The following is a 21,942-nucleotide window of genomic DNA, read 5'->3' as shown; positions in this document are numbered from 1 at the left end:
TGCTGCAAAGCTGGCTTCGTAACAGAATCCTGGTTCACATGGCACAGTACAACTCTGAAGTTTTTAGTCACCTGGGCTAAGCTACTGTAATATAGAGAGTCAGACTGAAATCTTACTTCAGGCACAAACGTTTAGGTGGCGCAGTTCTTGGAAAATAATTCAGGTCCCCGGGAGAAGATTTAGGCAACTGCAGTTAGTTGGCTAGCCTAATAGCTATAGCCTATAGCCTATAATGCCTATAGCATTTCAAGAAACGTAAGCGCCTGTGTAAGTAACACTGACAAGAGTTGTTTCCGGTAGGAAATGCCAGTAAGGTGGGTATTTCTGGATTCCTGTTGCTTGAGAGTGTAGTTGTCTCACTGGTAAGATTTTGCACATTAGGTACCTGCCTTCTGCTTGGAATCCAGAGCAGTGAGCCCTCTCCTGTAAAAAGAAACCTGGTGGCCACCTTTAAAGAAAACTAGTGGTGTGTGGGGAAAGTGAAGTTGGATTATAGTAGCCTAAAGGTTAGAACAGTTGAATGGAACGGCATAAATATTGTTTCTGTTCCCTCCTGTCTCAGTGGTTTGAAGTCCCTGTTTTCTGTTTGTCAGAAAAATATCCTATCCACCAAGCTGAAAAAAGTGTGGGTAAAAGCACCTGTACATATACCGTACTGCTGAAGATGGAGTGCAGGTAACAGTGCGCTAGTTTTTGCCCAGGAAACACATTTGGAGCACTGTGGTGGGTTGACCTTGGCTGGCTACCAGGTGCCTACCAAGCCTCTTCTATCAACAGGGCAGGGGGAGAAAATATGACAAAAAACTTGTCGGTCAAGGTAAGGACAAGGAGATCACTCACCAACTACTGTCACAGGCAAAACAGACTCGATTTGGGGAAATTAATTTAATTTATTGCCACTTAAACAGAGTAGGATAATGAGAAATAAGAAAAAAATCTACAAACACTTTTCCCCCACCCCTCCTTTCTTCGCAGGCTCAACTTCACTCCCAACTCTTCTACCTCATCCCCCCAGGCGGCGCAGGGGGATGGGGAATGGGGACTGTGGCCAGTTCATAACGCTTTGTCTCTGCCGCTCCTTCCTTCTCACGCTCTTCCCGTGCTCCAGTGTGGGGTCCCTCCCACAGGAGACAGTCCTTCGTGAACTGCTCCAACGTGGGTCCTTCCCATGGGCTGCAGTTCTTAGAATAGAATAGAATGGAATAGAATGTAGGATATTTCAGTTGGAAGGGACCTACAACGACCATCTAGTCCAACTGCTTGACCACTTCAGGGCTGACTAAAAGTGAAAGCATGTTATTAAGGGCGTTGTCCAAATGCCTTTTAAACACTGACAGGCTTGGGGCATCGACCACCCTCTAGGAAGCCTGTTCCAGTGTTTGACCACCCTGTTAGGTAAAGAAATGTTTCCTTATCTCAAGTCTGAACCTCTGACACAGCTTTGAACCATTCCCACGCGTCCTATCACTGGATCCCAGGGAGAAGAGATCAGCACCTCCCTCTCCACTACCCAGGTCACGAGAATGGGAATCTTGCATGATACCCCTACAAGGGAATCTTGCATGATACCCCTACAAGGGAATCTTGCATGATATCACTACAAGCAGTCCTTCACGAACTGCTCCAGCGTGGGTCCTTTCTGTGGGGTGCAGTCCTTCAGGAACAGACTGCTCCAGCGTGGGTCCCCTGCAGGGTCACAGGTCCTGCCAGAAAACCTGCCTCTGCATGGGGTCCTCACCACAGGCTGCAGCTCCTGCCAGGAGCTCCAGTGCAGGCTCTCCGCAGGCTGCCGCTTCCTTCAGGGCACATCCACCTGCTGCAGCATGGGGTCCTCCATGGGCTGCAGGGTGGCTATCTGCTCCACTGTGGACCTCCATGGGCTGCAGGAGGACAACCTGCTTCACCATGATCTTCTCCATGGGCTGCAGGGGAATCTCTGGTGCCTGGAGCACCTCCTCCCCCTCCTTCTTCACTGACCTTGGTGTCTGCAGGGCTGTTTCTCTAACATTTTCTCACTCTTCTCTCTCAGCTGCTATGCAGTGTTTTTTACCCTTTCTTAAATATGTGCCTTTCTTAAATAGGGGGCAGCTTCTCGTGTCTTCTCACAGAAGCCACCCCCACAGCCGCCCTGCTACCAAAGCCTTGCCACGTAAACCCAGTACAAGCACTGAACTGGCAAGGAGGACTCACAGCTCCTCTTCATTCTTCAGAATGTTTCTTCAGGTCTCTGTAGAGCAAAGCTGAAAGGTGGTAGTCTGTTTTGGAATGGGAGCTGCTATAATTTTTCTGGTGGAGTAATGCATGAAGTACTACATAGTAATGCTTTTGGAACACCGTACAAAATAGTTGCAGTGTTCCTGCAAAAGGAAAGAACTTAGCGTGTTCACATTTGTCATTTAGCACAGATTATGGCTCTTCATCAGACAGTCTGAGAGCTGTGCTTGGCTTGTAGGCACAAGCAAGTGGCTGGCTAAAAGCAACAAAAAAGGCTACTCTTCATCTTCTCTTTTGGGAGGTTCTTGTCATGTCATCACTTCCTGACAGATTTTGGAGACTGCGCTACCCCATTGCCTGTAATGGAGGAGATTGGGACTAGCAGGTAGAGCTAGTAGTGGTGACACATTGGACTGGGAGTCTAGACAGGACAAAAAGGTGCAGGGTTCCTGGTGTGGGGAGAGGAAGTTAGTAAAGGTGTGGCTGTCCCTGTGCTGGAGTGCAGTGGAGCAAGTTGTGGTGGAGTCCTGGGAGAGTCTGAGAGGAGAGGAAGCGGGTTGCAGCCTCCCGCTTGGAGTGGATAAAGTTGGCTGCTTTTGAATGGAGTAGAGGGAGAGAGAAGGGTTGTTTTTATTTTATTGAATCCCTGTGTAGATGCTTACCAGTTTTTGCCCATGTTTCACTGCCTGCCCATGGAGAGGGGAATATGCAGTGGTCTGCCCTGCCTTCTTCTGGTACTTTCCAGATTACCTATCTTGATTTGGAGAGGGGACAGCAGACTGAATCTTGCATCTGGTTTCCTGTGAAAATACTTCCAGAATGAAAAAGAAACTTTGGAAGCTTGTATTGATGTGTAGTTTACTTATGATGGGGGAAGATGTTAGCATATTGTGAAATCTAGAGCTTGATGTTAGTTCAATGCAAGATCGTAGCAGATAACTTAGTTCCTATAATGCTGTGTAATGTAGCCTTTAAAATTGCATCTTTTTCCTTTGCTACCTTTTTTAGCCTATTTCTTGTGTGTTCTGTTGTACATCAGCACAATTCCTTGCCTTGTGTTATTGAGCAGAGCTGAGTTACAGAAGATGGTGATAAACTTCTTAAGGCTGTTGTTGACGTTTGTATTTGATGAGGAGACCTAAAGGCTTTTCTCAGTTTCATGTTTCTTAATCAGCCTGTTATACCACTGGACCTTGTAAATTCCAGTAATTATTGGAAACCTTTATATCCCTTTGTATTTTCTGTGATATTGGTTTATGTCGTTTGGTTTGGGTTTGGGTTTTTTTTTGTTGTTGTGCACAAAGTATTATCAGGCTAAAACTGTAATATTCTTTGTGGTTGAGGGATATTGGGATAGAGCTGCTCTACAGCTGTTTTTAGATTTAGTCCATCTCAGTAATGGGCTGACAGCTGCTACTCATCACCTCACAGGATGCGTGGTAGAACAGAACAACGTCTGTGTGTAAATATTAATGTTTTGTATTACTGACTACATGACACAGTAGACACTGAATATTTAAGTAAATTGGACAGGATAGGTAGCTTTTGCTGTGTAAAGTACAGCAATAAACAAGCCATATATGGTTTGCTCACAGTGTTGTCTTCAGCAGCTTCTGTGTCTTGACATCCTGTCCCTCTTTTTCTACCTTCTGCCTGTTCTGTCTCCTTTCTCTTCCTGGTCATCTGTCAGACCTGAGAAAATGCTGTTCTTGGGCATGGGCCTTGTTAGTAGTGCTGGAGTCCCACATTTAAATCTGAAGTATTACCAAGTTTCTTTGAATCATCTGTAGAAAGGTGTTACACATTCACGCACTCGGGATCACAGTTGCTGCTGTCAGCTTTCTCAGAGTTCAGACTCCACTGGTTCTTTCTTCTTCCTGTCTCCCCACTGCTTCCCCCTTGCCCCGTCCCTGTACTTTCTGCTCCACCAGCAACCCAACAAACTTGCTGTCTTTGGTGGTTTGTTACACCATAAATCATGTTGCAGAATTGGAATTTTAAAGCAGGTAAAATGCCTCAGCAGAAAGCAGAAGTGAGGCAAACATTTTTGCTGTTAAACGTACTGTTAATGAAAATGTTAGGTATAGTGGTTCTAGCAGAAAGATGTTGAAAGCTTTTTGTCATCTCACTGAGACTACCTGAAAAATTGCTATTAAAGTCATTTGGGTTTTAAATACTTAATTTGAATTGGAGGAAGCTGGTAATGGATGCAGTTTGAATATGCCTACAGCAGTAAGAACTGAAACTCTTTAAAAGGAGCAATACAGAGGGAAGGTGCAGGGGAGTGGGCTGTTTTGTTGTTGTTATGTATATGTATGTACAGAATCATGTAACAGATGAGCACCACTTAGGCTTCTTGTATAGTTACCTGTTTGTTAAATTCCACAATGTAAATGTCACGAAGTGTTTTGTAGTTGTTTTGTTATAATGGCATTTCTAGAAGTTGTTTTCCTGAGTGGTTTGTGATTTAGAAATGTTTTATAGCTATTTAATGTATGATGTGTTGTTTTTTCTCTTGAGATAACAGATGAGAAGCATTTTTACTCTGTTTTTGTTCCATTAGTTTCCATTAGAGTGCAGTAGAGGCAGCGTATATTTGTTCTTCTGATAGCTGTAGTGTCACAGAAGAAAACCTGGTGAAATGCTTCCGTTTATAAAGGAGTTGTATATGTTTTTATTAGTATTTGGAACATGGCTGTTAAAACCTTGAGCCCCTTTTACATGGCTGCTCAGACCACTGCTGCTACATTGAGCTGATTTGTTGCTGAGAGTTGCTGGAATGCTAATCTTTATGGTCTAAGTAAATATGGGAAACACCAGGGCTGGATTCCTGAGCTGCTGAAACACGTGGAATGGGGACAGGAAAACTGTTTGTGGGAATACCTGTTAACACTTAGTGAGGACTACATTTTGGTTTATTCTTTTAGAATATACTTACGGAATTCTTTTAGAATATACTTGTGGAAGTGGAGAAATGTTCTGTTAGGAAAAAAGGCTGTAGTGCACCGCTGGAGTGAACAATGGACTTGGAGTGCTTAGCAGGCTACCAAAATCTGTGATTCAAACACGGCCTTATTTGTATGTTAATGTTAAGTTTGTCTATGTGTCATTTTATGTATTTAGAAAGTTATTTTGTATACCTTCCACTAGTAAGTAATAATAATATCAGTTAAACTTACGGATTTTTACTTCTCCTTTGCAGTGCACTATTTTAGTGCTGTCTAACTTATTAGGGAAAAACTGAGATTAGTTTATTTTAAGATGAGAATGTAAAATTAGCAGATTTACTGTTTTCTTTAAACATTTTCTTTTTTTTTTTCCTTTTTTTTATTTTTTGGCCAAGATGTATCATGTGGTGGTCATGAATGGGAAGTTTTAGGACAGGTGAAATGAACAGGCCATACATTTGATTGGAAGGCCTTTTAAGAAACAACACTGTTAGTTAAATGGCGCTTTTCAAAATTAGTGGAGATTTGTTTGTCTGTAAGCTGTAAAACAGAAGCCTTGTGTAACAGCTGAAGTTTGAAGGGAACATAGTCTAATTAATTTTACCTGGAAAGGTCATTGCACGGTAGGAGATTGTTGCCTGGATATTCTTGATAACTCTTTGGAAATTGGTCAGTGTATATTCCAGCACAAAGCTTTGGGTTTTGTCTTGCTTACATTGCAATCTTCCATGGTTGAGTCATGCATGTAATCTTCTAATCTTCACTGTCTGATGAGGCTTATGCTCATGCACCAAGTACGAGAGGATCTAACATAGAGCGTCTCTGCCCCTATATTGCTGCTGCTGCTGCTCACCTATTAATACAGAAAAATGGTACTGGGAAGACTCTTCGCTGCTCCGGGGGCCGCAAGATGGAATTCTGCATAGGGCACCGTGTCTTAGAAGTTTCTCCCGTCAGCATTGACGGTACTTCTGGGGCAGGAAGACAGCTCCATCTTCTTGTTCTGCCATTTGTTATTTCTCCTTGGTGTACAACTCGAGAACCACGTTTTTATCCAAGCAAGGTCTTACTGCATTTTTGATGTCAGGTAACTGTAGATGTTTTTAGGAGACTTGTGTAAGTTGTTCATTGTAGTTGCAGTCACTACTCTCATATTTCTCTTTCCACGTCTCTTTTCTTGGACTCTTTATTTGATACACTGCAGGAAAGAAGGGGATTCCTCAGTTTTTATAGTAGCCAAAGCGTTTGGAGGGAAAGAATTTCAATTCCCATCTCTGAAAGCATTTATTCTAAAAAATAAATGATTTATTCATTATATCCTGACTCAAATTTATGCTAATGACAGTAGCTTACAGCATCTGCTGTCTGGGAGATAAGCTGGTAACCATCAGCAGTCAGAATGCCAATTTGTATGCAATTCAATGAGTCCATGCAGTAGTTTACAAGCCTGAAAATGGTCAGTATCTTTTCTTGATCCTGTGTCTTTGGTCTGATTTTTACAAACTGTCTGAAAACCCTGGGGTCCAGTGACAATATCATGGAGTGGCAATCTAGTAATTCATCCACCTTCAGATGGGTCAACAACGTAATAAGTCTTGCAGAAAATAATCTGTTAACTCCAAGCAGACTGTGTGACTGTTCAAAGTCTGTTTCCACAAGTGAAGCTCCACTTGACAGGTCTACTTGCCACCAATAACACCAACGCTCTCCAGATTCTTGAGTTAGGAAGGTAGAAAAACTTCAGGTAGGTTTGTTACAGAATTAAGGTTGTCAGGTTATATCTTTGGGTCATTTGTAGACAAATATGTTGTGCTTTCCCTTCAGTCTTTATTTGTATGGTTTCTGCTTGCTTTGAGAAGTAATCACTTTGGGTTAGAGAGACTCAGGTAGTGCCAGAGATCCTCATGAAATAGCTAGTCATTAATTGCACACAAACTTCACAACTTCTGCTGCTCTCACAAAGTGCACTACAGGAATAGGTAGGGGAAAGAGAGCTTAAAAAACCTCTTTTGATGACCTCCTGCTTATCTGCTTCAAGTGGTTGCTTTTGCTTCTTTATGAGAAAACGTTCAGTTTTAAAAAGCTGTTAAGACACTTGTTTCCAATTTACACAATTTGGGTAGTGGGAGGGGAAGCTGATGCAAGAGGAACTGTTAAACTTCCATTTTCAGGCTTTACCAGTTTTTTGGGTCTTTTTTGTTTTTAATACCATTTCAAAATTCAGTATTAGTTGCCAGTATATGTTGGCAATAACCTCTGCCTTTCTGAAGCTTGCTAGAAATAGGATTTGGAAAGCTCGCTTTCTTCACCCTGTCATAAACAGGTTTGATTTATCTCAATACCTAATTTCTAACTCTTGTGGGAGCAAGATGAATTAGGTGTTTGAAATTTCATTTTGTTCTTGTTGCTTGAAGGACAAATGGCTGCAGTTTCACATTCTAAGGGAAAGTAATTTTTCATTAGCAGAATTGAAGGAGAGCAGATACATAACAAATATGTTTAAGAAATGAATCTTTTTAATCCTCTGCTGTCACTCCAGGATCCTTAGGTGTCTGTTGTTTGGACCTCAGCTTCAGCTTCTGGATCTGAAAGAGCTGTATTGTTTACCCACGCTTAACCTATTGCTCTCTGACTTAGGACAGATTCTTTCTGGGTAACTTTTGCTCTGTTTACCATCCTCTTTCACAGGAAGCTGAATGGTTGATCACCATTGGGAATTTACTATTGCTTCACTTTGTTCATAGAACAGCCAAAGTAATTTTGACAGATATTTAGAGACAAATTCAATTCTGCTGAGACATCATTTTTGCATGGCACTTATGTAATGATCTGACTAATAAACAACCTAAAGCATTTACTCAGATGAGCTTCTAAACAAGTAACTGCTTATTAATTTTCTAAGTAGTAATAATGGATTATAATTAATGATATAAAGCCATGCACAACTTACAGCAAGAACCGTTACCTAGTTAAAACAATAGAATGCTGAGCTCTGAGTCTCTGTTTCTGTATAGAAGTTATTTGGCCAAGATTTTATTTTCAAATGACTGGCTAAAAGGGTACAATATGTGCTCTCTTCAGTGGTACATTAGTGCTTAGAAGTACTTTTGACAGAAGGCAGTGCTAGTGTACGTCTCTGTAAACATTAATTTTTCAGTGTGAAAATAAAGCAATGCTTTATTGGAAATAAATAAGCAAACATCAAGCTGGCACATATATTCTGTTTTCACACTGAAGATTCATTCACTCAGTTTTTGAGAGAATAAGTTTCTATTTAAGAATAGTCCTAATGGAGGCATTATAGTTTTCATTAGCATTTTTGTCTGTTTGCCATTGCCATTTGATCAGGAAACCTGGGGAAAAAACAGCTGATGACAGGGATGGTGAGTTAAATATCACAAATACTGGAGAAGATTTTTGTTGTTCTATTTTTCGTATGAAAGATATACTCTGCACTTTAGCCTTCTTAAGTTAGGCAAAAAATGCATTTGACAGTTTTTACTTCCATGAGTTATACTATCTATTTTTAAAATGTCTGCGTCAGTAGTTTGAAAATATCTTGAAATTATTCCCCCTGCTCTAAACATACATGTAAAAGTGTAGACTGTATGTAGTGTGGATGGTTTTATTTCTGATGCTTTGCTCAGAGGCATGTAAATGTCCAAACACTTTTCCTAAATTAGAAGTGTTTATTTTTATGTACCTTTATCAAGTGTGTTTTTTCTTTTTGTTGTTTGTTTGTTTGGATATTTCCTTTAGGTTAAAAAGTTGTTGTATCATCTCAGGGAAGCAGTAGCCTATTGTGGTTTTCTTGGAGCAGCAACTCAAACCAAAAATGAGCAGATGATACCAGTTAAACAGTGTCTGGCAGACAACATCATCACAGTGGCAACACCACAAAAGCAACATCAAAGAGCAGGGGACTTTTGTGTTCCCGAGTCAGCGGGAAGCATGCCCAGTATCTCAGCTGCCAAAGTGGCTGCAGTTTCTACATAGACCTCTATAGATCTCGTAACCATGTCTGTTAGCGCAACAGAGAATGATCCTCCTAGATTCTTCGTGGGTGGAGAAGATGGAGAAGAATTATTGGATTCAGCCAGATCTACAGATTACGAACACTTCTATGACCATGGGGAAGAAGAGGAGGAAGAGTATGACTCTGTATGTACTGTAGGGGCATGTGTGTACTATTCTGTATGTTCTCTAGCGTTATTTTACTTTGAAATGGCATTAGATCACAAAAGTCTAATACTGAAATGGTGTTCTGAATTGGGAAGTTGTTCATATTCAGATAATGATCTGTCAGTTATGTTTGGAAACGCAGCACAATTGAAAAGTAAGTATACCTTGAACTTTGAGGCAGATGTGCTTGACCTTAATACAGAGTTTCAGGGCAACTGAGGTTCATGTACCAGCTTTGCAGACTTGATTTGGATTCTGGGAATGAACTTGATGGCATAAGCCTTTATTTTATTTATTTGGATAATAAAGTAGCAAAAAATGATCAAGAGTTTTTCTTTTGTGTGTGTTGTCAACTGCTGAAGAGTTAACTTTTGATTTTTCAGTTTGAACAGACTCAACATTTCTTTTTTTGTCTTACTGTTGTTTCCATTAAGATCCGACATGTTTCCATTCTTCTTCCTTGTCTTGGTGTATAGAAAGTGCATGCTAAATTAATCTTAAGTTATACCTGAGTTTATTATCGTTGCAGAGTGTTCTGAATTACAATTTTAGCACTGTGATTACCAATTTTTAGTTTGTTTAAGACAAACTTCATTTTATTATGCATGAGTTGTCATGTCATTTTTTTAGCTGTATTTTGCTGTTCTTTTAGTCTGTAACAGTTCACTTTAGGCAATAGTCAGATTAAATTTTTACTGGTTGCAAGCATGTCTACAAAATTTAAATACAAGGAAGTATTAATAAAACACTTCATGATTAAAAGTAACTTGGAAATGCAGAGAAGTATTGCAAAACTAGCAGCTCAGCTCAATTCAGTCAGTGTATTTTAGCAAGGGAAGGTAATTGGCTATGTTTTAAAAGAACAGTAAGTTGAAATAAAGGATTGTTCTGTTTTGGGGTTTTTTTTTTGTTTCTTTTAAACAGAGGAGTAGGTTGGCTGTTGCACTTAGGGATACCACTGGGGGAAAGAAATTTTTGAAGGCTTATAACATGAAAGAAAATATAAAGTGTGCAGAAGAAAAGTGAAACTGTCCGTGCACAAAATAGCTCAGAAATCTAGAATAGTATTTTCTGGTTTACTAGTTTTCCTTTTCATAATTCACTTGTAATATTAGGTAATAAGATGAGAAGCCTTGCGACTACTAAGTAGGTGTAGAAAAATTAAATAGTTTAAAAATGAATTGCTAGTTAATTTCAGAGTGAGCCATAAGGATGATTTCATTCAGATTTGACATTTCTGACTTAGATTTTGATCCTGTGTATTTGCTTCTGATACAATACTCACAAAAAGTAGCATAGAGCTATTGAACAGTTCCATTTTTTGAGGCATTTTTCATAAGGATGCAGTGCAGTGTGCTGTCATGCTGCATTTTGTTACCTGCTAGCAATTTACCTGATTAAACACTAAATTAAAGGTAGGACATGAATTTTAACAGAAAATATCTGCTCTAGTATTGTGCTGCTAAAATCCTGCTGTGTTCTGAGAAAACTTAAAAATAATAATTGCTTTTTTCCCCCCCTCTTCAGCCACCAGAAAGACAAATCGCAGTTGGAATTTGTTCAATGGCTAAGAAATCTAAGTCCAAACCAATGAAAGAAATTCTTGAACGCCTCTCCATGTTTAAGTACATAACTGTGGTAATATTTGAAGAGGATGTTATTTTGAATGAGCCAGTAGAAAACTGGCCTTTATGTGACTGTCTCATTTCTTTTCATTCTAAAGGTAAATCTTCTAATAATACCGTAAATATTTTTGACATCTAAATATTTTAACCAGTTTGAGGGTCTTTTTTTTTTTTTTCCCTTGTAGTTTTATTGGATTTTCCTAGGAAGCAATTAATCTTCTTTAATATAATACAACTGACTTTCGAAATACAAGCTTTTTAAATGATACTGTTTTCATTGCTTGAGAAAGTCCTGTCTGACGTGGTATTTAAAATAGCTATTCCATTGGTAAATATTTGTGGAGCCAGTGGAAACGGTGATCTAATACTTATTTGGTCCAATAACGGTGAAGGCATGCTACTTTCTCAATGGGAGTGTTGGGTCTCTGGCCACTTATTCATGTATCTCTGCTAATATCTAGGGTTTTTTGTGGGGCTGGGCAGTGAACCAAAGATGAGTAGGCTGAAGTGAAAAAATCATATTTTCAGGCAGAGGCAATAAAAGCCTTAGTTCTGGCCTTATGGAAGTGGAGGGCATGTGGAGTGAGGAGGAGGGAATTGGAGACAGGACTACTGCTTTTGGCAGCCTATACTGAAATTAGGGTGTAGTTTCATGATTGTCTTAAGCTGATGTTACATGTGTCTATAGTTGAGGGAGCATCCTCCCACTTAAATGATATGGCTTATCTCTGGTTGTACTCTAAATCTTGAATATGAAGGTTCCAAACTATTTACTGGTGTTGTGTCTTGTAATTTTAATTTATTTGCCTTAATAAATATTTTAGGATTTCCACTGGACAAAGCAGTTGCCTATGCAAAACTCAGGAATCCATTCATAATCAATGACTTGAATATGCAGTATCACATACAAGACAGGTAAGTAACACTAATTACCTGTAAACAGCAAACTACTTTTAAGTTGGAGACTGTGAGAATCTGTTGTTATTGCATAGCAACAGTTCCAGTGTATTGTACAGTAGTCAAAATTACAGTGAATGTTATGCTTTATTAATGTATGCATAGTTTTCTGGGATATGTCTTTAGATGTGTTTTTTCTTTTACTGCTGTTATATTGATATGTCTGAAGATTTACCATGGTAGAAATTTGGTGATAGATTTGTCTAAAGCTCAGCAAATAAAAAAGTTTAAACTCTGAAAATATGTATAAAATAGGTATGTATAGCAACTGTGCAACCCCCTATAATTGTAGAACTCTTGTGACTTACTAAAGGTCTTTTTTTCTGTTAAGTGGGTACTTAATAGAAGTTGTTGGTATTCAAAGATGGTGTGGTTATTCAAAGTGAATTTTGTTTTGGAGCTACAATCATGCATAGCAAGTATTAACAAAACAATAGTGAGCAAAATACATAAACATAGGAGCCTTCTGAACAGTGAGCAGACTTGCGATTTTGAGTGTCTTCAGTTGCTGTCCTGTATAAACTTTTTCAACCCTTCATGTTAATAATCTCCTTTAACAAGAGTATTGTTCTATGTAAATTGCTGTTGCACTGCCAGAGTGGCAAGGACAGGACTGGCATAGCAAATTACATTTTTATTGATATTCGTGAGATCACTGCAAAGGTACAGCTGTGTCAGTGACCTTTAAAGCATTATATTAATGAGTATTATATATGTAATCTTATCCTGTGTGATTAAAAAAAAAAAATTGTATTTTTCTCCTCCCTTACTCATGGACTGTAAAATACAAATATTGGCAGGATTGCTGTCTTACTGTGCAACTTTTGTTCTTTTCTTCTAGGAGAGAAGTATACGGTATTCTTAAAGCTGAAGGCATTTTACTTCCTCGCTATGCAGTTCTGAACCGTGATCCAAACAATCCCCAAGGTAAAAACTGATGACTGAAATATCAACAGTTAGCATCTCTTTGTTTCCACTGGAGAACGGTACATACATAGCAGAAAGCTAAATTTCACTTGCTAGACATTTAATTAATTTGTGCAGAGGTTGATTTCTCCTCCACTATTTAAAGTATTGTTGTGGATTAACCCCTACTGGCTGTGGCGGCAGTATGTGAAACAGAAAAGGCATTGAGGCTGTGTAAGCACTGTTCAGCAGTAACTAAAACATCAAGACTGTTTTGGTCACAAATTCAAAACAGTACCATACCAGCTGCTGTGAAGAAAATTCACTCCATCCCAGCCAAAGGCAGTACAAATATGCATTTGAAAAGCATGATTCTGAAGTCTGGGGTCACAATCCTCTTACAGCCATCACAGAACAACTAGAATATAAGTGCTTCCAAACTCAAACTGAGATTCTAATGTGTCATGAAGGAGAGCAGCATTCATGATGTTACATTACCCACAATAATTAGTAATTTTACTTAGGGAAGTAATACTGACAGAAACCAGTCAGGCTATTGAATACTTTCCTTTCTAAGTACAAGCAACCATGTAAGGGAAATCTAGTCCAGACAGACGTGCAGATGATATACTCTGAATATAAATTGGAATTAATTTTTTCTGTACCTGAAAACAAACTTAACAGCTTTTTCTACTAAAATGAAAACTTACAGCAACAATAGGAGATTGCAATGACAGGTCAAGACACAAGAGTACAAGATAAGAAAAAATAAAGAAAATTGAAGTATTGCTGTGGTGTAGCTCTTAAGAGGTAGGGAATTTTAGGTTAAAATGTCTGCGTAATCTAGGGAGAAAAGGACTCATTTATGCTACAGAAGTCAAATAAAAGCTGCTGCATGCAGCTAACCAGTAGTGAAGAGATTCCTGATCCCTGATGCCAGAGGACCTAATCCTCTGTGCAAGGTGCATCAATCACACAGTATGAGACAGTTCTCAGCCTATTAAAAGTACTGTTGCGTCTGGCACCGTACCATGTTTGCTGGCCATCTGCCATCCCCCTGATATTTCAGAGAAAGGCACTAAAGAAAAACAGCCCTACCCCCTGTCTTCAAAACATTTCCAAAAAAATACCACCCATGCAAGCTTATGCATCTGTAGGAGACGATTTCCTGTCTGACACTGAGGGAATCAACAGAAATCCTGGAAGACAGTATTAAAGTAACATAATATAGACGTGGTACAGCAGACATGTTCAGCACATAATCATCAAGTCTTTGTGCAGTAACAAATCAGTGAACCAAAAATGTAATATAATCTTTTTATTTCAACCTACAAAATTACCCCAAATCTCTAATCATTTCATTCCATGAATGTATTATTATATCTCTGTTGTTCGCACTGTTTCTTCAGAATGCAACTTGATTGAAGGAGAAGATCATGTGGAAGTGAATGGAGAAATTTTCCAAAAGCCTTTTGTAGAAAAGCCAGTTAGTGCTGAGGACCACAATGTTTACATTTATTATCCAACATCTGCTGGGGGTGGAAGCCAGAGGCTCTTTCGAAAGGTGAGGGTATTGTAATAAAGCTATTGAAAAGTTGTAGATGTCTGACAGAATTGCAGAGTAATTCTGTCCTATCCATATGTTAGCTGGGACCTGTTTTGTCATGTCCTGCTTGTGTAGGAGTAGTGGCAGATCAGAGAAATTCATTTCAGGAGAACATTTAGTTTGAATGCAGACCCTTGTTCTTTGCAGTAGATTGTCAGCCACTGCAGATTCTTACAGGTAAAAGAAGCATACACAGTCAGTGCACTTTTATAAGAAATCTTTTGGGAACAATCAAAACCTAGTTGCTTCATTTGGTACAGGAAGTGCTTTCTGAGTACAAGTGTGTTATTTTAAGGAGTTTTAAAGTTTCTCAGGCAGTAGCCTATGAGTTTATTAATAGATAAATATTCATTTCAGATTGGCAGCAGAAGCAGTGTTTATTCCCCTGAAAGCAGTGTGAGAAAAACAGGCTCCTATATTTATGAGGAATTCATGCCTACAGATGGCACTGATGTGAAGGTATGACAACTGCGTGTTCTTATTTATATTTAGAACAATCAACTGCTCCAAGAGCTTGTCAGTTTAAAAGATGAAAGTATATCTTTGTGTCAAGGATTAATTTTAATGACGTTTTGATACCGTTCATAAGTAAAGAAGATAATTCTTATTCTAGCTAAACACAGTACTTGTAATGTAGAGCAGCTTTGCCTATGTTGTTAGAATCAAGTGCTGGAGGCTTGTTAACCAACACATTGTCTTTCTTTTTTGTGTTGTATTAGTGCCAGAACAGCATATACTTTCCTGTGTAAACAGATGCTGCCTAGCTATTTTGTCTGAAGGTTGGAAAGAAATCTGTAATTAAAATAGATTTTACTAACTGTCTTAGTATTCTAATTGATAAACAAAAGTTACGTACTAAAATTATATAAACTTGCAGAAAATAATGCATTGACCTTATCTGTAATTATTTTCACTCTTTTGTTCATTTATTTTCTTAACAGATGTAAAAACTAGGTATTATAAAAGAATGCTAAAATAGAGCAATAACAGAATAGGTGTTAAGCCAGCCATGTATGGAGGTTGCTTTCTTTCCTTTTGTGTTAGTTCTGGCTATTTGAAGCCCATCATAAAACATGTGAAACTAATGTTTTACAATATGCATGAGAGATCACCATATTTAGACAAAATTGGAGGTTTAGAGAGTGTGAGATCTAATCCAATCTTAGGCCAAAGAACCCTTTTATCAATTGCAGTCAACTTCTTCCACTTGGTGATACATGAGGAGGATGCTCGGTTTATGTTCTCAGACAAATTCCCCGTTCTTTAAGTCGATATGTTTTCATGAGCTGTACTCTTCAGATGGTTATACGGTGCAAGACTTTGCAATAGGTTAATCTGAGTTCACAGACGTCTGTGTAAGAGCTTTACAAATCATTTCTGAAAAGAAAAGTTTCTTGCAACCTGAAGAGATGCAAATAACTTGAGGGGTGGGGACTATTTTGACTGCTTGTTGTAGTGTAGTCATCAAGCAGCAGCTGTGGACTTTTAACACCCCAAATAAATAATGGATTTTCTTCAAGTAACAAGACTGTCAGCTTTATATTAGGCAGCTTCACCCAACTCACCCTCTTGCCCGAGTTGATTAAAGTGGCAGTATTTGCAAACATCTGGTTTAGTTGAATACTTTTTTATTAAAGCTTAGAGTTTTGTTTTTAATTAAAGTGACAGTAGCCCATTTTTGAGAGCTTCTGACAAGTCTCTTCTAGTGTATGCCCCGGTCCTTTCAGTGAGCATCGACACTGCAGCAGAGTAGATAGCACAATCATTCTCTCAAGCCCCTGCCTTGTCATGCTAAAACTGGGCAGATCTTTGCTTTGTTTAGTCCTGCCTAAAATATGAAGATATTTTTTAATTAAGAGAATCACTTAGTCCTGCAGCCAGATTTCCATAATCAAGTAAACTGAAATAATTCTCAAATTAATCTGCTCCCCAAGTTCTGCAGAAGTTCTGGAGAGGAAAACATTATTCTTTACCAATGTACCACCATAATTAAGAAATTCATTTTTATTCATCAAGTTCTAGAATTATTATTTTTCTTTACCTGTGCTCTAGCTGTTGTCTCCTCTTGCTTTATCCTACGTTGTCAATAGATGATGGGTGTTCTCTGAAGGTAGAGAACTTTAGAGTGACCTTTTCAATGATGAAAACAGCTGGTATCTTTTGAAGTTGTTATCACATTTGAGATAAATTTAGCAAAATGTATGCGTATATGTAATTTAATTACACTGAATCAAGAGTTCCTGTTTTTCAATAAAGGTGTACACAGTAGGTCCAGATTATGCTCATGCTGAAGCCCGGAAGTCTCCAGCTCTGGATGGCAAGGTAGAACGAGATAGTGAAGGAAAAGAAGTGAGGTATCCAGTCATCCTGAATGCAAGAGAGAAGTTAATTGCTTGGAAAGTATGCCTTGCCTTTAAAGTAAGCTGATTACTTTCCTATCTGATCAAACACTCAGTGTTAATTAACTAACTCACAGAGCCAGCAGTGATAATTGCTGCAGAACTCCTAGGAAGGTGAAAAGTTAAACTTCCACATCTTTTTTTAATCTAGAAGAATTCTTCCTTTAACGCATTGAAAAGTTCTGGATGGGTTGCTTATGTTGCATAAGTTTCCTGAATTCATGTGTTGCTATTGTGCTTTGCTAGTCCATGATGTATCTGTTCTATGCATAATATGTTCACACATTTTATTAATGGTTTCTAGGTTAGCAAAACACAATTTCAGTAGTTAAGTTTTTGTAACTTTTGTTACCTAGTATTTACACTGGGCCCAATTAAATGTTAAGTTGGTACTGACGTGATTAGGGCCTTATTTGAAGTGTTTGATAGTTTCCATTTTTGTATAGTTTTAAGATTCCTTTGTTCAAAACCTCATTCAATATCTTACCCTCCTTCACTCATCTTATTAAAAGGCTGTCTTTCAGCCTGTCTCATTACCTGTGTGTAACTATGATGGTGTTCTGGAGCCTGTAGGGTGTAAACCTTTGCTACGTGATAAACCTAGCAAAGTGGGCTTTGAGATCTAAAAAAGTAATCTGTTGAAATAGCATCTAGTATCCTGTACTAATAATGTCAAGAATATGTCAATGTCAAAACTACCCTGTCAAATTTAAATTTGGACAAAAATGTTTTTATCAGTATTTTGTCATTTCTTGCCTGCCACCCTTAAAAACTATTTGTAGGGGGAAACCACTGTCAGAATGGGGAATTTGTAGGCCCATCATTGCTTATGCTGTACATCTTGAACGTTAAGTTTGTGCACATGTGAAGTTGACCTCCAGTAATGATACTGCTAGGGATATGTAGGAAGGGTAAAATCAAGTTGGGGATATAAAGTTAAAAATAGGGACATGTTTGCATGACATGAGCGAACTTAACATGGAACTGGCAAAAGGTACTAAGTATAAAATCTGTCATATTTTTTTCATGTTTTCAGATGAATACCATGTTAAAATACAAAGTTTGTTTAGAATAAGCAATCCTAGGAAGGTGATCAATGACTTGAACTTTCATTCTTAAAAACAGCAAACAGTTTGTGGCTTTGATTTGCTGCGTGCTAATGGACAGTCCTATGTCTGTGATGTGAATGGCTTCAGTTTTGTGAAAAACTCCATGAAATACTATGATGATTGTGCTAAGATACTGGGGTAAGAGTTTACTGATTTATTTCAGGAGTTTTGCCTATTCACTCTGTTGTATGTGACTATAGTTTATGTACTACTATTTCCTTATTCCTAAATTAATTATTTAAAATGAAGGATCACATGAAATAAGTCATTAAATAATAAATAAAATATTAAAAAGAATCCTAAATCAATAAATAAATCCTAAATAAATTCCTTATTCCTAAAATTATCCAAAACATCTGAGTCTGAGTGTTTTGTGAACACTTAAAGCTAACTGAATAAGTATTTTGAAAGGTGGATTAAGTACTTAAAGGTAGTTGAGATTTTTTTCAAGTAGAGAAGCACCACTGGATGGTTATGCTTGCTGCTGTTTAATGTGTTCCCAAATTAATGTACATCATCCTTGATCTGAAGCTGGTGTATACTTGTATATTTGTGGATTTCATACTAGTAAATCCAAACTGATGTAGTATCAAGGTGTCTTCTGTTGTACCATCTTCTGTCTGCTACTGGGAGCAAACAAAGGTGTAACAAGGTGTCGTGGTTTAACCCCAGCCAGCAACTAAGCACCACGCAGCTGCTCCCCCCTGTCCTCTCCCAGTGGGATGGGGAGGACGATCAGGGAAAAAAGGAAAACTCATGGGTTGAGATAAGAACAGTTTAATAACTAAAGTAAAATAAAATATAATACTAACTAATAACAATAAAAATATAATAATAGTAACGATAAGGAATATAACAAAAAAAAGAGAGAAATAAAACCCAAGAAAAGACAAGTGATGCACAATACAATTGCTCACCACCTGCTGACCACTGCCCGAGCAGCAATCTGCCCCTCCCAGCCAACCCCCCCAGTTTATATACTAAGCATGATGTTCTATGGTATGGAATATCCCTTTGACTAGTTCGGGTCAGCTGTCCTGGCTATGCTCCCTCCCAGCTTCTTGTACACCTGCTTGCTGGCAGAGCATGGAAACTGAAAAGTCCTTAACTTAGGATAAGTACTACTTAGCAACAACTAAAACATCAGTGTGTTATCAACATTATTCTCACACTAAATCCAAATGTCGTGGTTTAACCCCAGTCAGCAACTCAGCGCCACGCAGCCGTTTCCCCCTCCCCCTCCCAGTGGGGTGAGGAGGAGGAAAACAAAGGAAAAAAAAAAGTAAAACTCGTGGGCTGAGATAAGAACAGTTTAATAACTAAAGTAAAATATAATACTAACAATAGTAATAATGAAATATAATAATAATAGTAATGAAAAGGAATGCAACAAAAAAAGGAAGGGGGGGGGAAGGAAAAAACCAGTGATGCACAATGCAAATGCTCACCACCCACTGACCGATGCCCAGTTAGTTCCCGAGCCGCAATCCATGCCTCCCGGCCAGCTCCCCCCTGTTTATATACAGGGCATGACGTTCCATGGTATGGAATACCCCTTTGGCTAGTTCAGGTCAGCTGCCCCAGCTATGCTCCCTCCCAGCTTCTTGCACACCTGCTTGCTGGCAGAGCATGGGAGACTGACAAGTCCTTGGCTTAAGATAAGCTCTGCTTAGCAACAACTAAAACATCAGAGTGTTATCAACATCATTCTCACACTAAATCCAAAACACAGCACTGTACCAGCTACTAAGAAGAGAGTTAACTCTGTCCCAGCCGAAACCAGGACACCAAAACACAGCACTGTACCAGCTGCTAAGAAGAAAATTAACTCTATCCCAGCCGAAACCAGGACACAAGGGATCATACAGAATTGGGTAGTGAACTCTATGCCAGTGAAATGTTGCCCTCAAAGTAGGCTGATCCCATTTTGGCTAGCTAAACTGGCTTTACAGTAAGATTGCACTGATGAGATACAGCATTACTTTCTGCATTATCAAATGGTCAGATCTTATTAAATGGAGGAAGAGCTAAGCTGAAATCCTACATAACAACTGTAGTTCTGTTGGTTTTGGCCACTTTTTGAGCTAGAGTTACTATTCTCAGACCCATTTTGATTTCTCTTTATTCAAATTGTTGTAGCTGTTGAATTCTCTGAAAAAGAAGTTATCTCATAATTTTTTCCTTATGCTTTATTCCTTAAGGTAATACATTGCAGTGTTAAGTAACAGCAGATTTTTTTCGAGCTTTTTAGGAATTAGATTTTGGCTTATGCTACTTTAAGATGCACAATTTTTTTCCTCCGTGTTACTGCTTCTTATGTAGATACTAATCTGAAGTTCAGTATCTTTTGATGAAATACTTGAGAAACAGAACATTAGCAAGATTTAACAACCTTCTGTAGGTGGAGGCAGTGTTACCATTTTGTAGTTATGACCAGAGACTTTACCTATGTTTCCAGTTCTATCACAGAAACTTCAGTGAAATTACCACTAAAGATACCAGTTACTCTTTGATGAGAATGGCTTGCCGATTATCAGGAACTTTCAGTTAGGCAATGGAGTCCGGTGTCTGAATATTTAAATGAAAAAGACTAAATCATATCCAAGGAGCTCTTAGGAATTGGAGTTCAAAAACTGAGGTTTCTTACAAATCCAGGGCCATTAGGCTAATGTTGTCTCTGTAGCAGTTGTAGTAGCTTTAAATTGTTGTTTAAGTAGGTTTTTATTATACAGTTAAAATTTGCATCTAGAGACTCATGACTGCTAGTACTCTAAAACCACATAGATAAAAATGCATGTATGTATTATCTATGTGGTTTGGAGTTTGTATGTGTTGTATAAGCTGTGCTTTAAACTTAGTGTTTTTTTTTTCTTTTTAACCCCTTCTTTAGAAATATCATAATGAGAGAACTTGCTCCCCAGTTTCAGATACCATGGTCGATTCCTTTGGAAGCTGAAGACATCCCTATTGTGCCAACCACCTCTGGAACAATGTAAGAAAATAGTAGCTACACCTGAATTGTGTAAACTCCTAATGTAACTTTTGTGTGAATTTTTTTTTCTCTTCACAAGGTGTGCCCACTTTGGCCTATGAACGCTTGTTTTTTGTGATGAAAACAAGGAAGGAATCACAATTGCTATGCCAGCAATCAGAGTTTCTGACCCTTAGTCAAGCTGAGTATAGAACAGCAGATTTTCAAGTGTAGCATCTTTTATGCATAGCTTTCTTCACTGCTAATCATTGTTCCAGCACCAACTTAATATGCGCTTCTAATAAACATGCTCTCTCATTTAATGAACCTCAAAATCATTTTAAAAACTACTTAAAATAGATATTCTGTAGTTACTCAAGTCTTAAAATCAATATTTATATTTTATACCTTACATCATTTTCAGTTAACCTTATATTCTTGCATATCCTTCCATCACTTCTGTAGTTACGTCAGATAACTACGACTTTGTCAATTGTCTTGATTCGTGGTGGTTTTAATATTAAATAAAAGACCTTCGTATATAGAATTGTGAAATATAACTCTCTTGACATTTCAGGATGGAGCTTAGATGCGTTATAGCTGTAATACGGCATGGGGACCGAACACCAAAACAAAAAATGAAAATGGAAGTAAAACATCAGAAGTAAGTAGAATCTTGGTAAAAATTAGTTTGGATGCTTTAGAGCAGAGCTCGCTTCTTGAGGATGTGCAAGCAATGAATTGAGCAGGAATTGCATCATACAAGTTGGTTTTTGTTTTGTTTTCTTTTAAATCTAACTGATGTTGCAGCTAATTAGCAAGTATGCAGGACTGTCAGATTACTTGTGCAGACTTCCTTCATCACATGCTGTGCCTTGTGAACAGTCCTGCTTGATCTTAATGAAAATGCATTTGTCTCTATAGATGTCTTTATTCAAAATAATGCAGCAGAGAATATTTCTGGTTCACCATTTGACTGTGACTTCTGCCTTTCTCTTTTTATCATAACTGTTCTTGTGTGAGCT

At 38.3% G+C, this 21,942-nt stretch overlaps 1 protein-coding gene across 1 annotated transcript in view; it reads left to right on the top strand.

Moving 5' to 3' along the window:
• PPIP5K2 (diphosphoinositol pentakisphosphate kinase 2) overlaps nt 1–21,942 on the top strand; it is a 54,341-nt gene that overhangs the window by 2,634 nt on the left and 29,765 nt on the right. The window contains 10 exon segments of the mRNA XM_050913151.1: nt 8,922–9,323; nt 10,872–11,067; nt 11,794–11,884; nt 12,768–12,853; nt 14,242–14,396; nt 14,796–14,897; nt 16,695–16,856; nt 17,963–18,084; nt 20,837–20,938; nt 21,495–21,581. Of these exon segments, the coding sequence (XP_050769108.1) occupies nt 9,180–9,323; nt 10,872–11,067; nt 11,794–11,884; nt 12,768–12,853; nt 14,242–14,396; nt 14,796–14,897; nt 16,695–16,856; nt 17,963–18,084; nt 20,837–20,938; nt 21,495–21,581 (1,247 nt within the window). The 5' untranslated portion in view covers nt 8,922–9,179.

Source organism: Gymnogyps californianus, chromosome Z (genome assembly GCF_018139145.2).
Source record: "Gymnogyps californianus isolate 813 chromosome Z, ASM1813914v2, whole genome shotgun sequence".
NCBI classification, from domain to species: Eukaryota; Metazoa; Chordata; class Aves; order Accipitriformes; family Cathartidae; genus Gymnogyps; species Gymnogyps californianus.
This window is presented reverse-complemented; position numbering and strand designations above follow the sequence as displayed.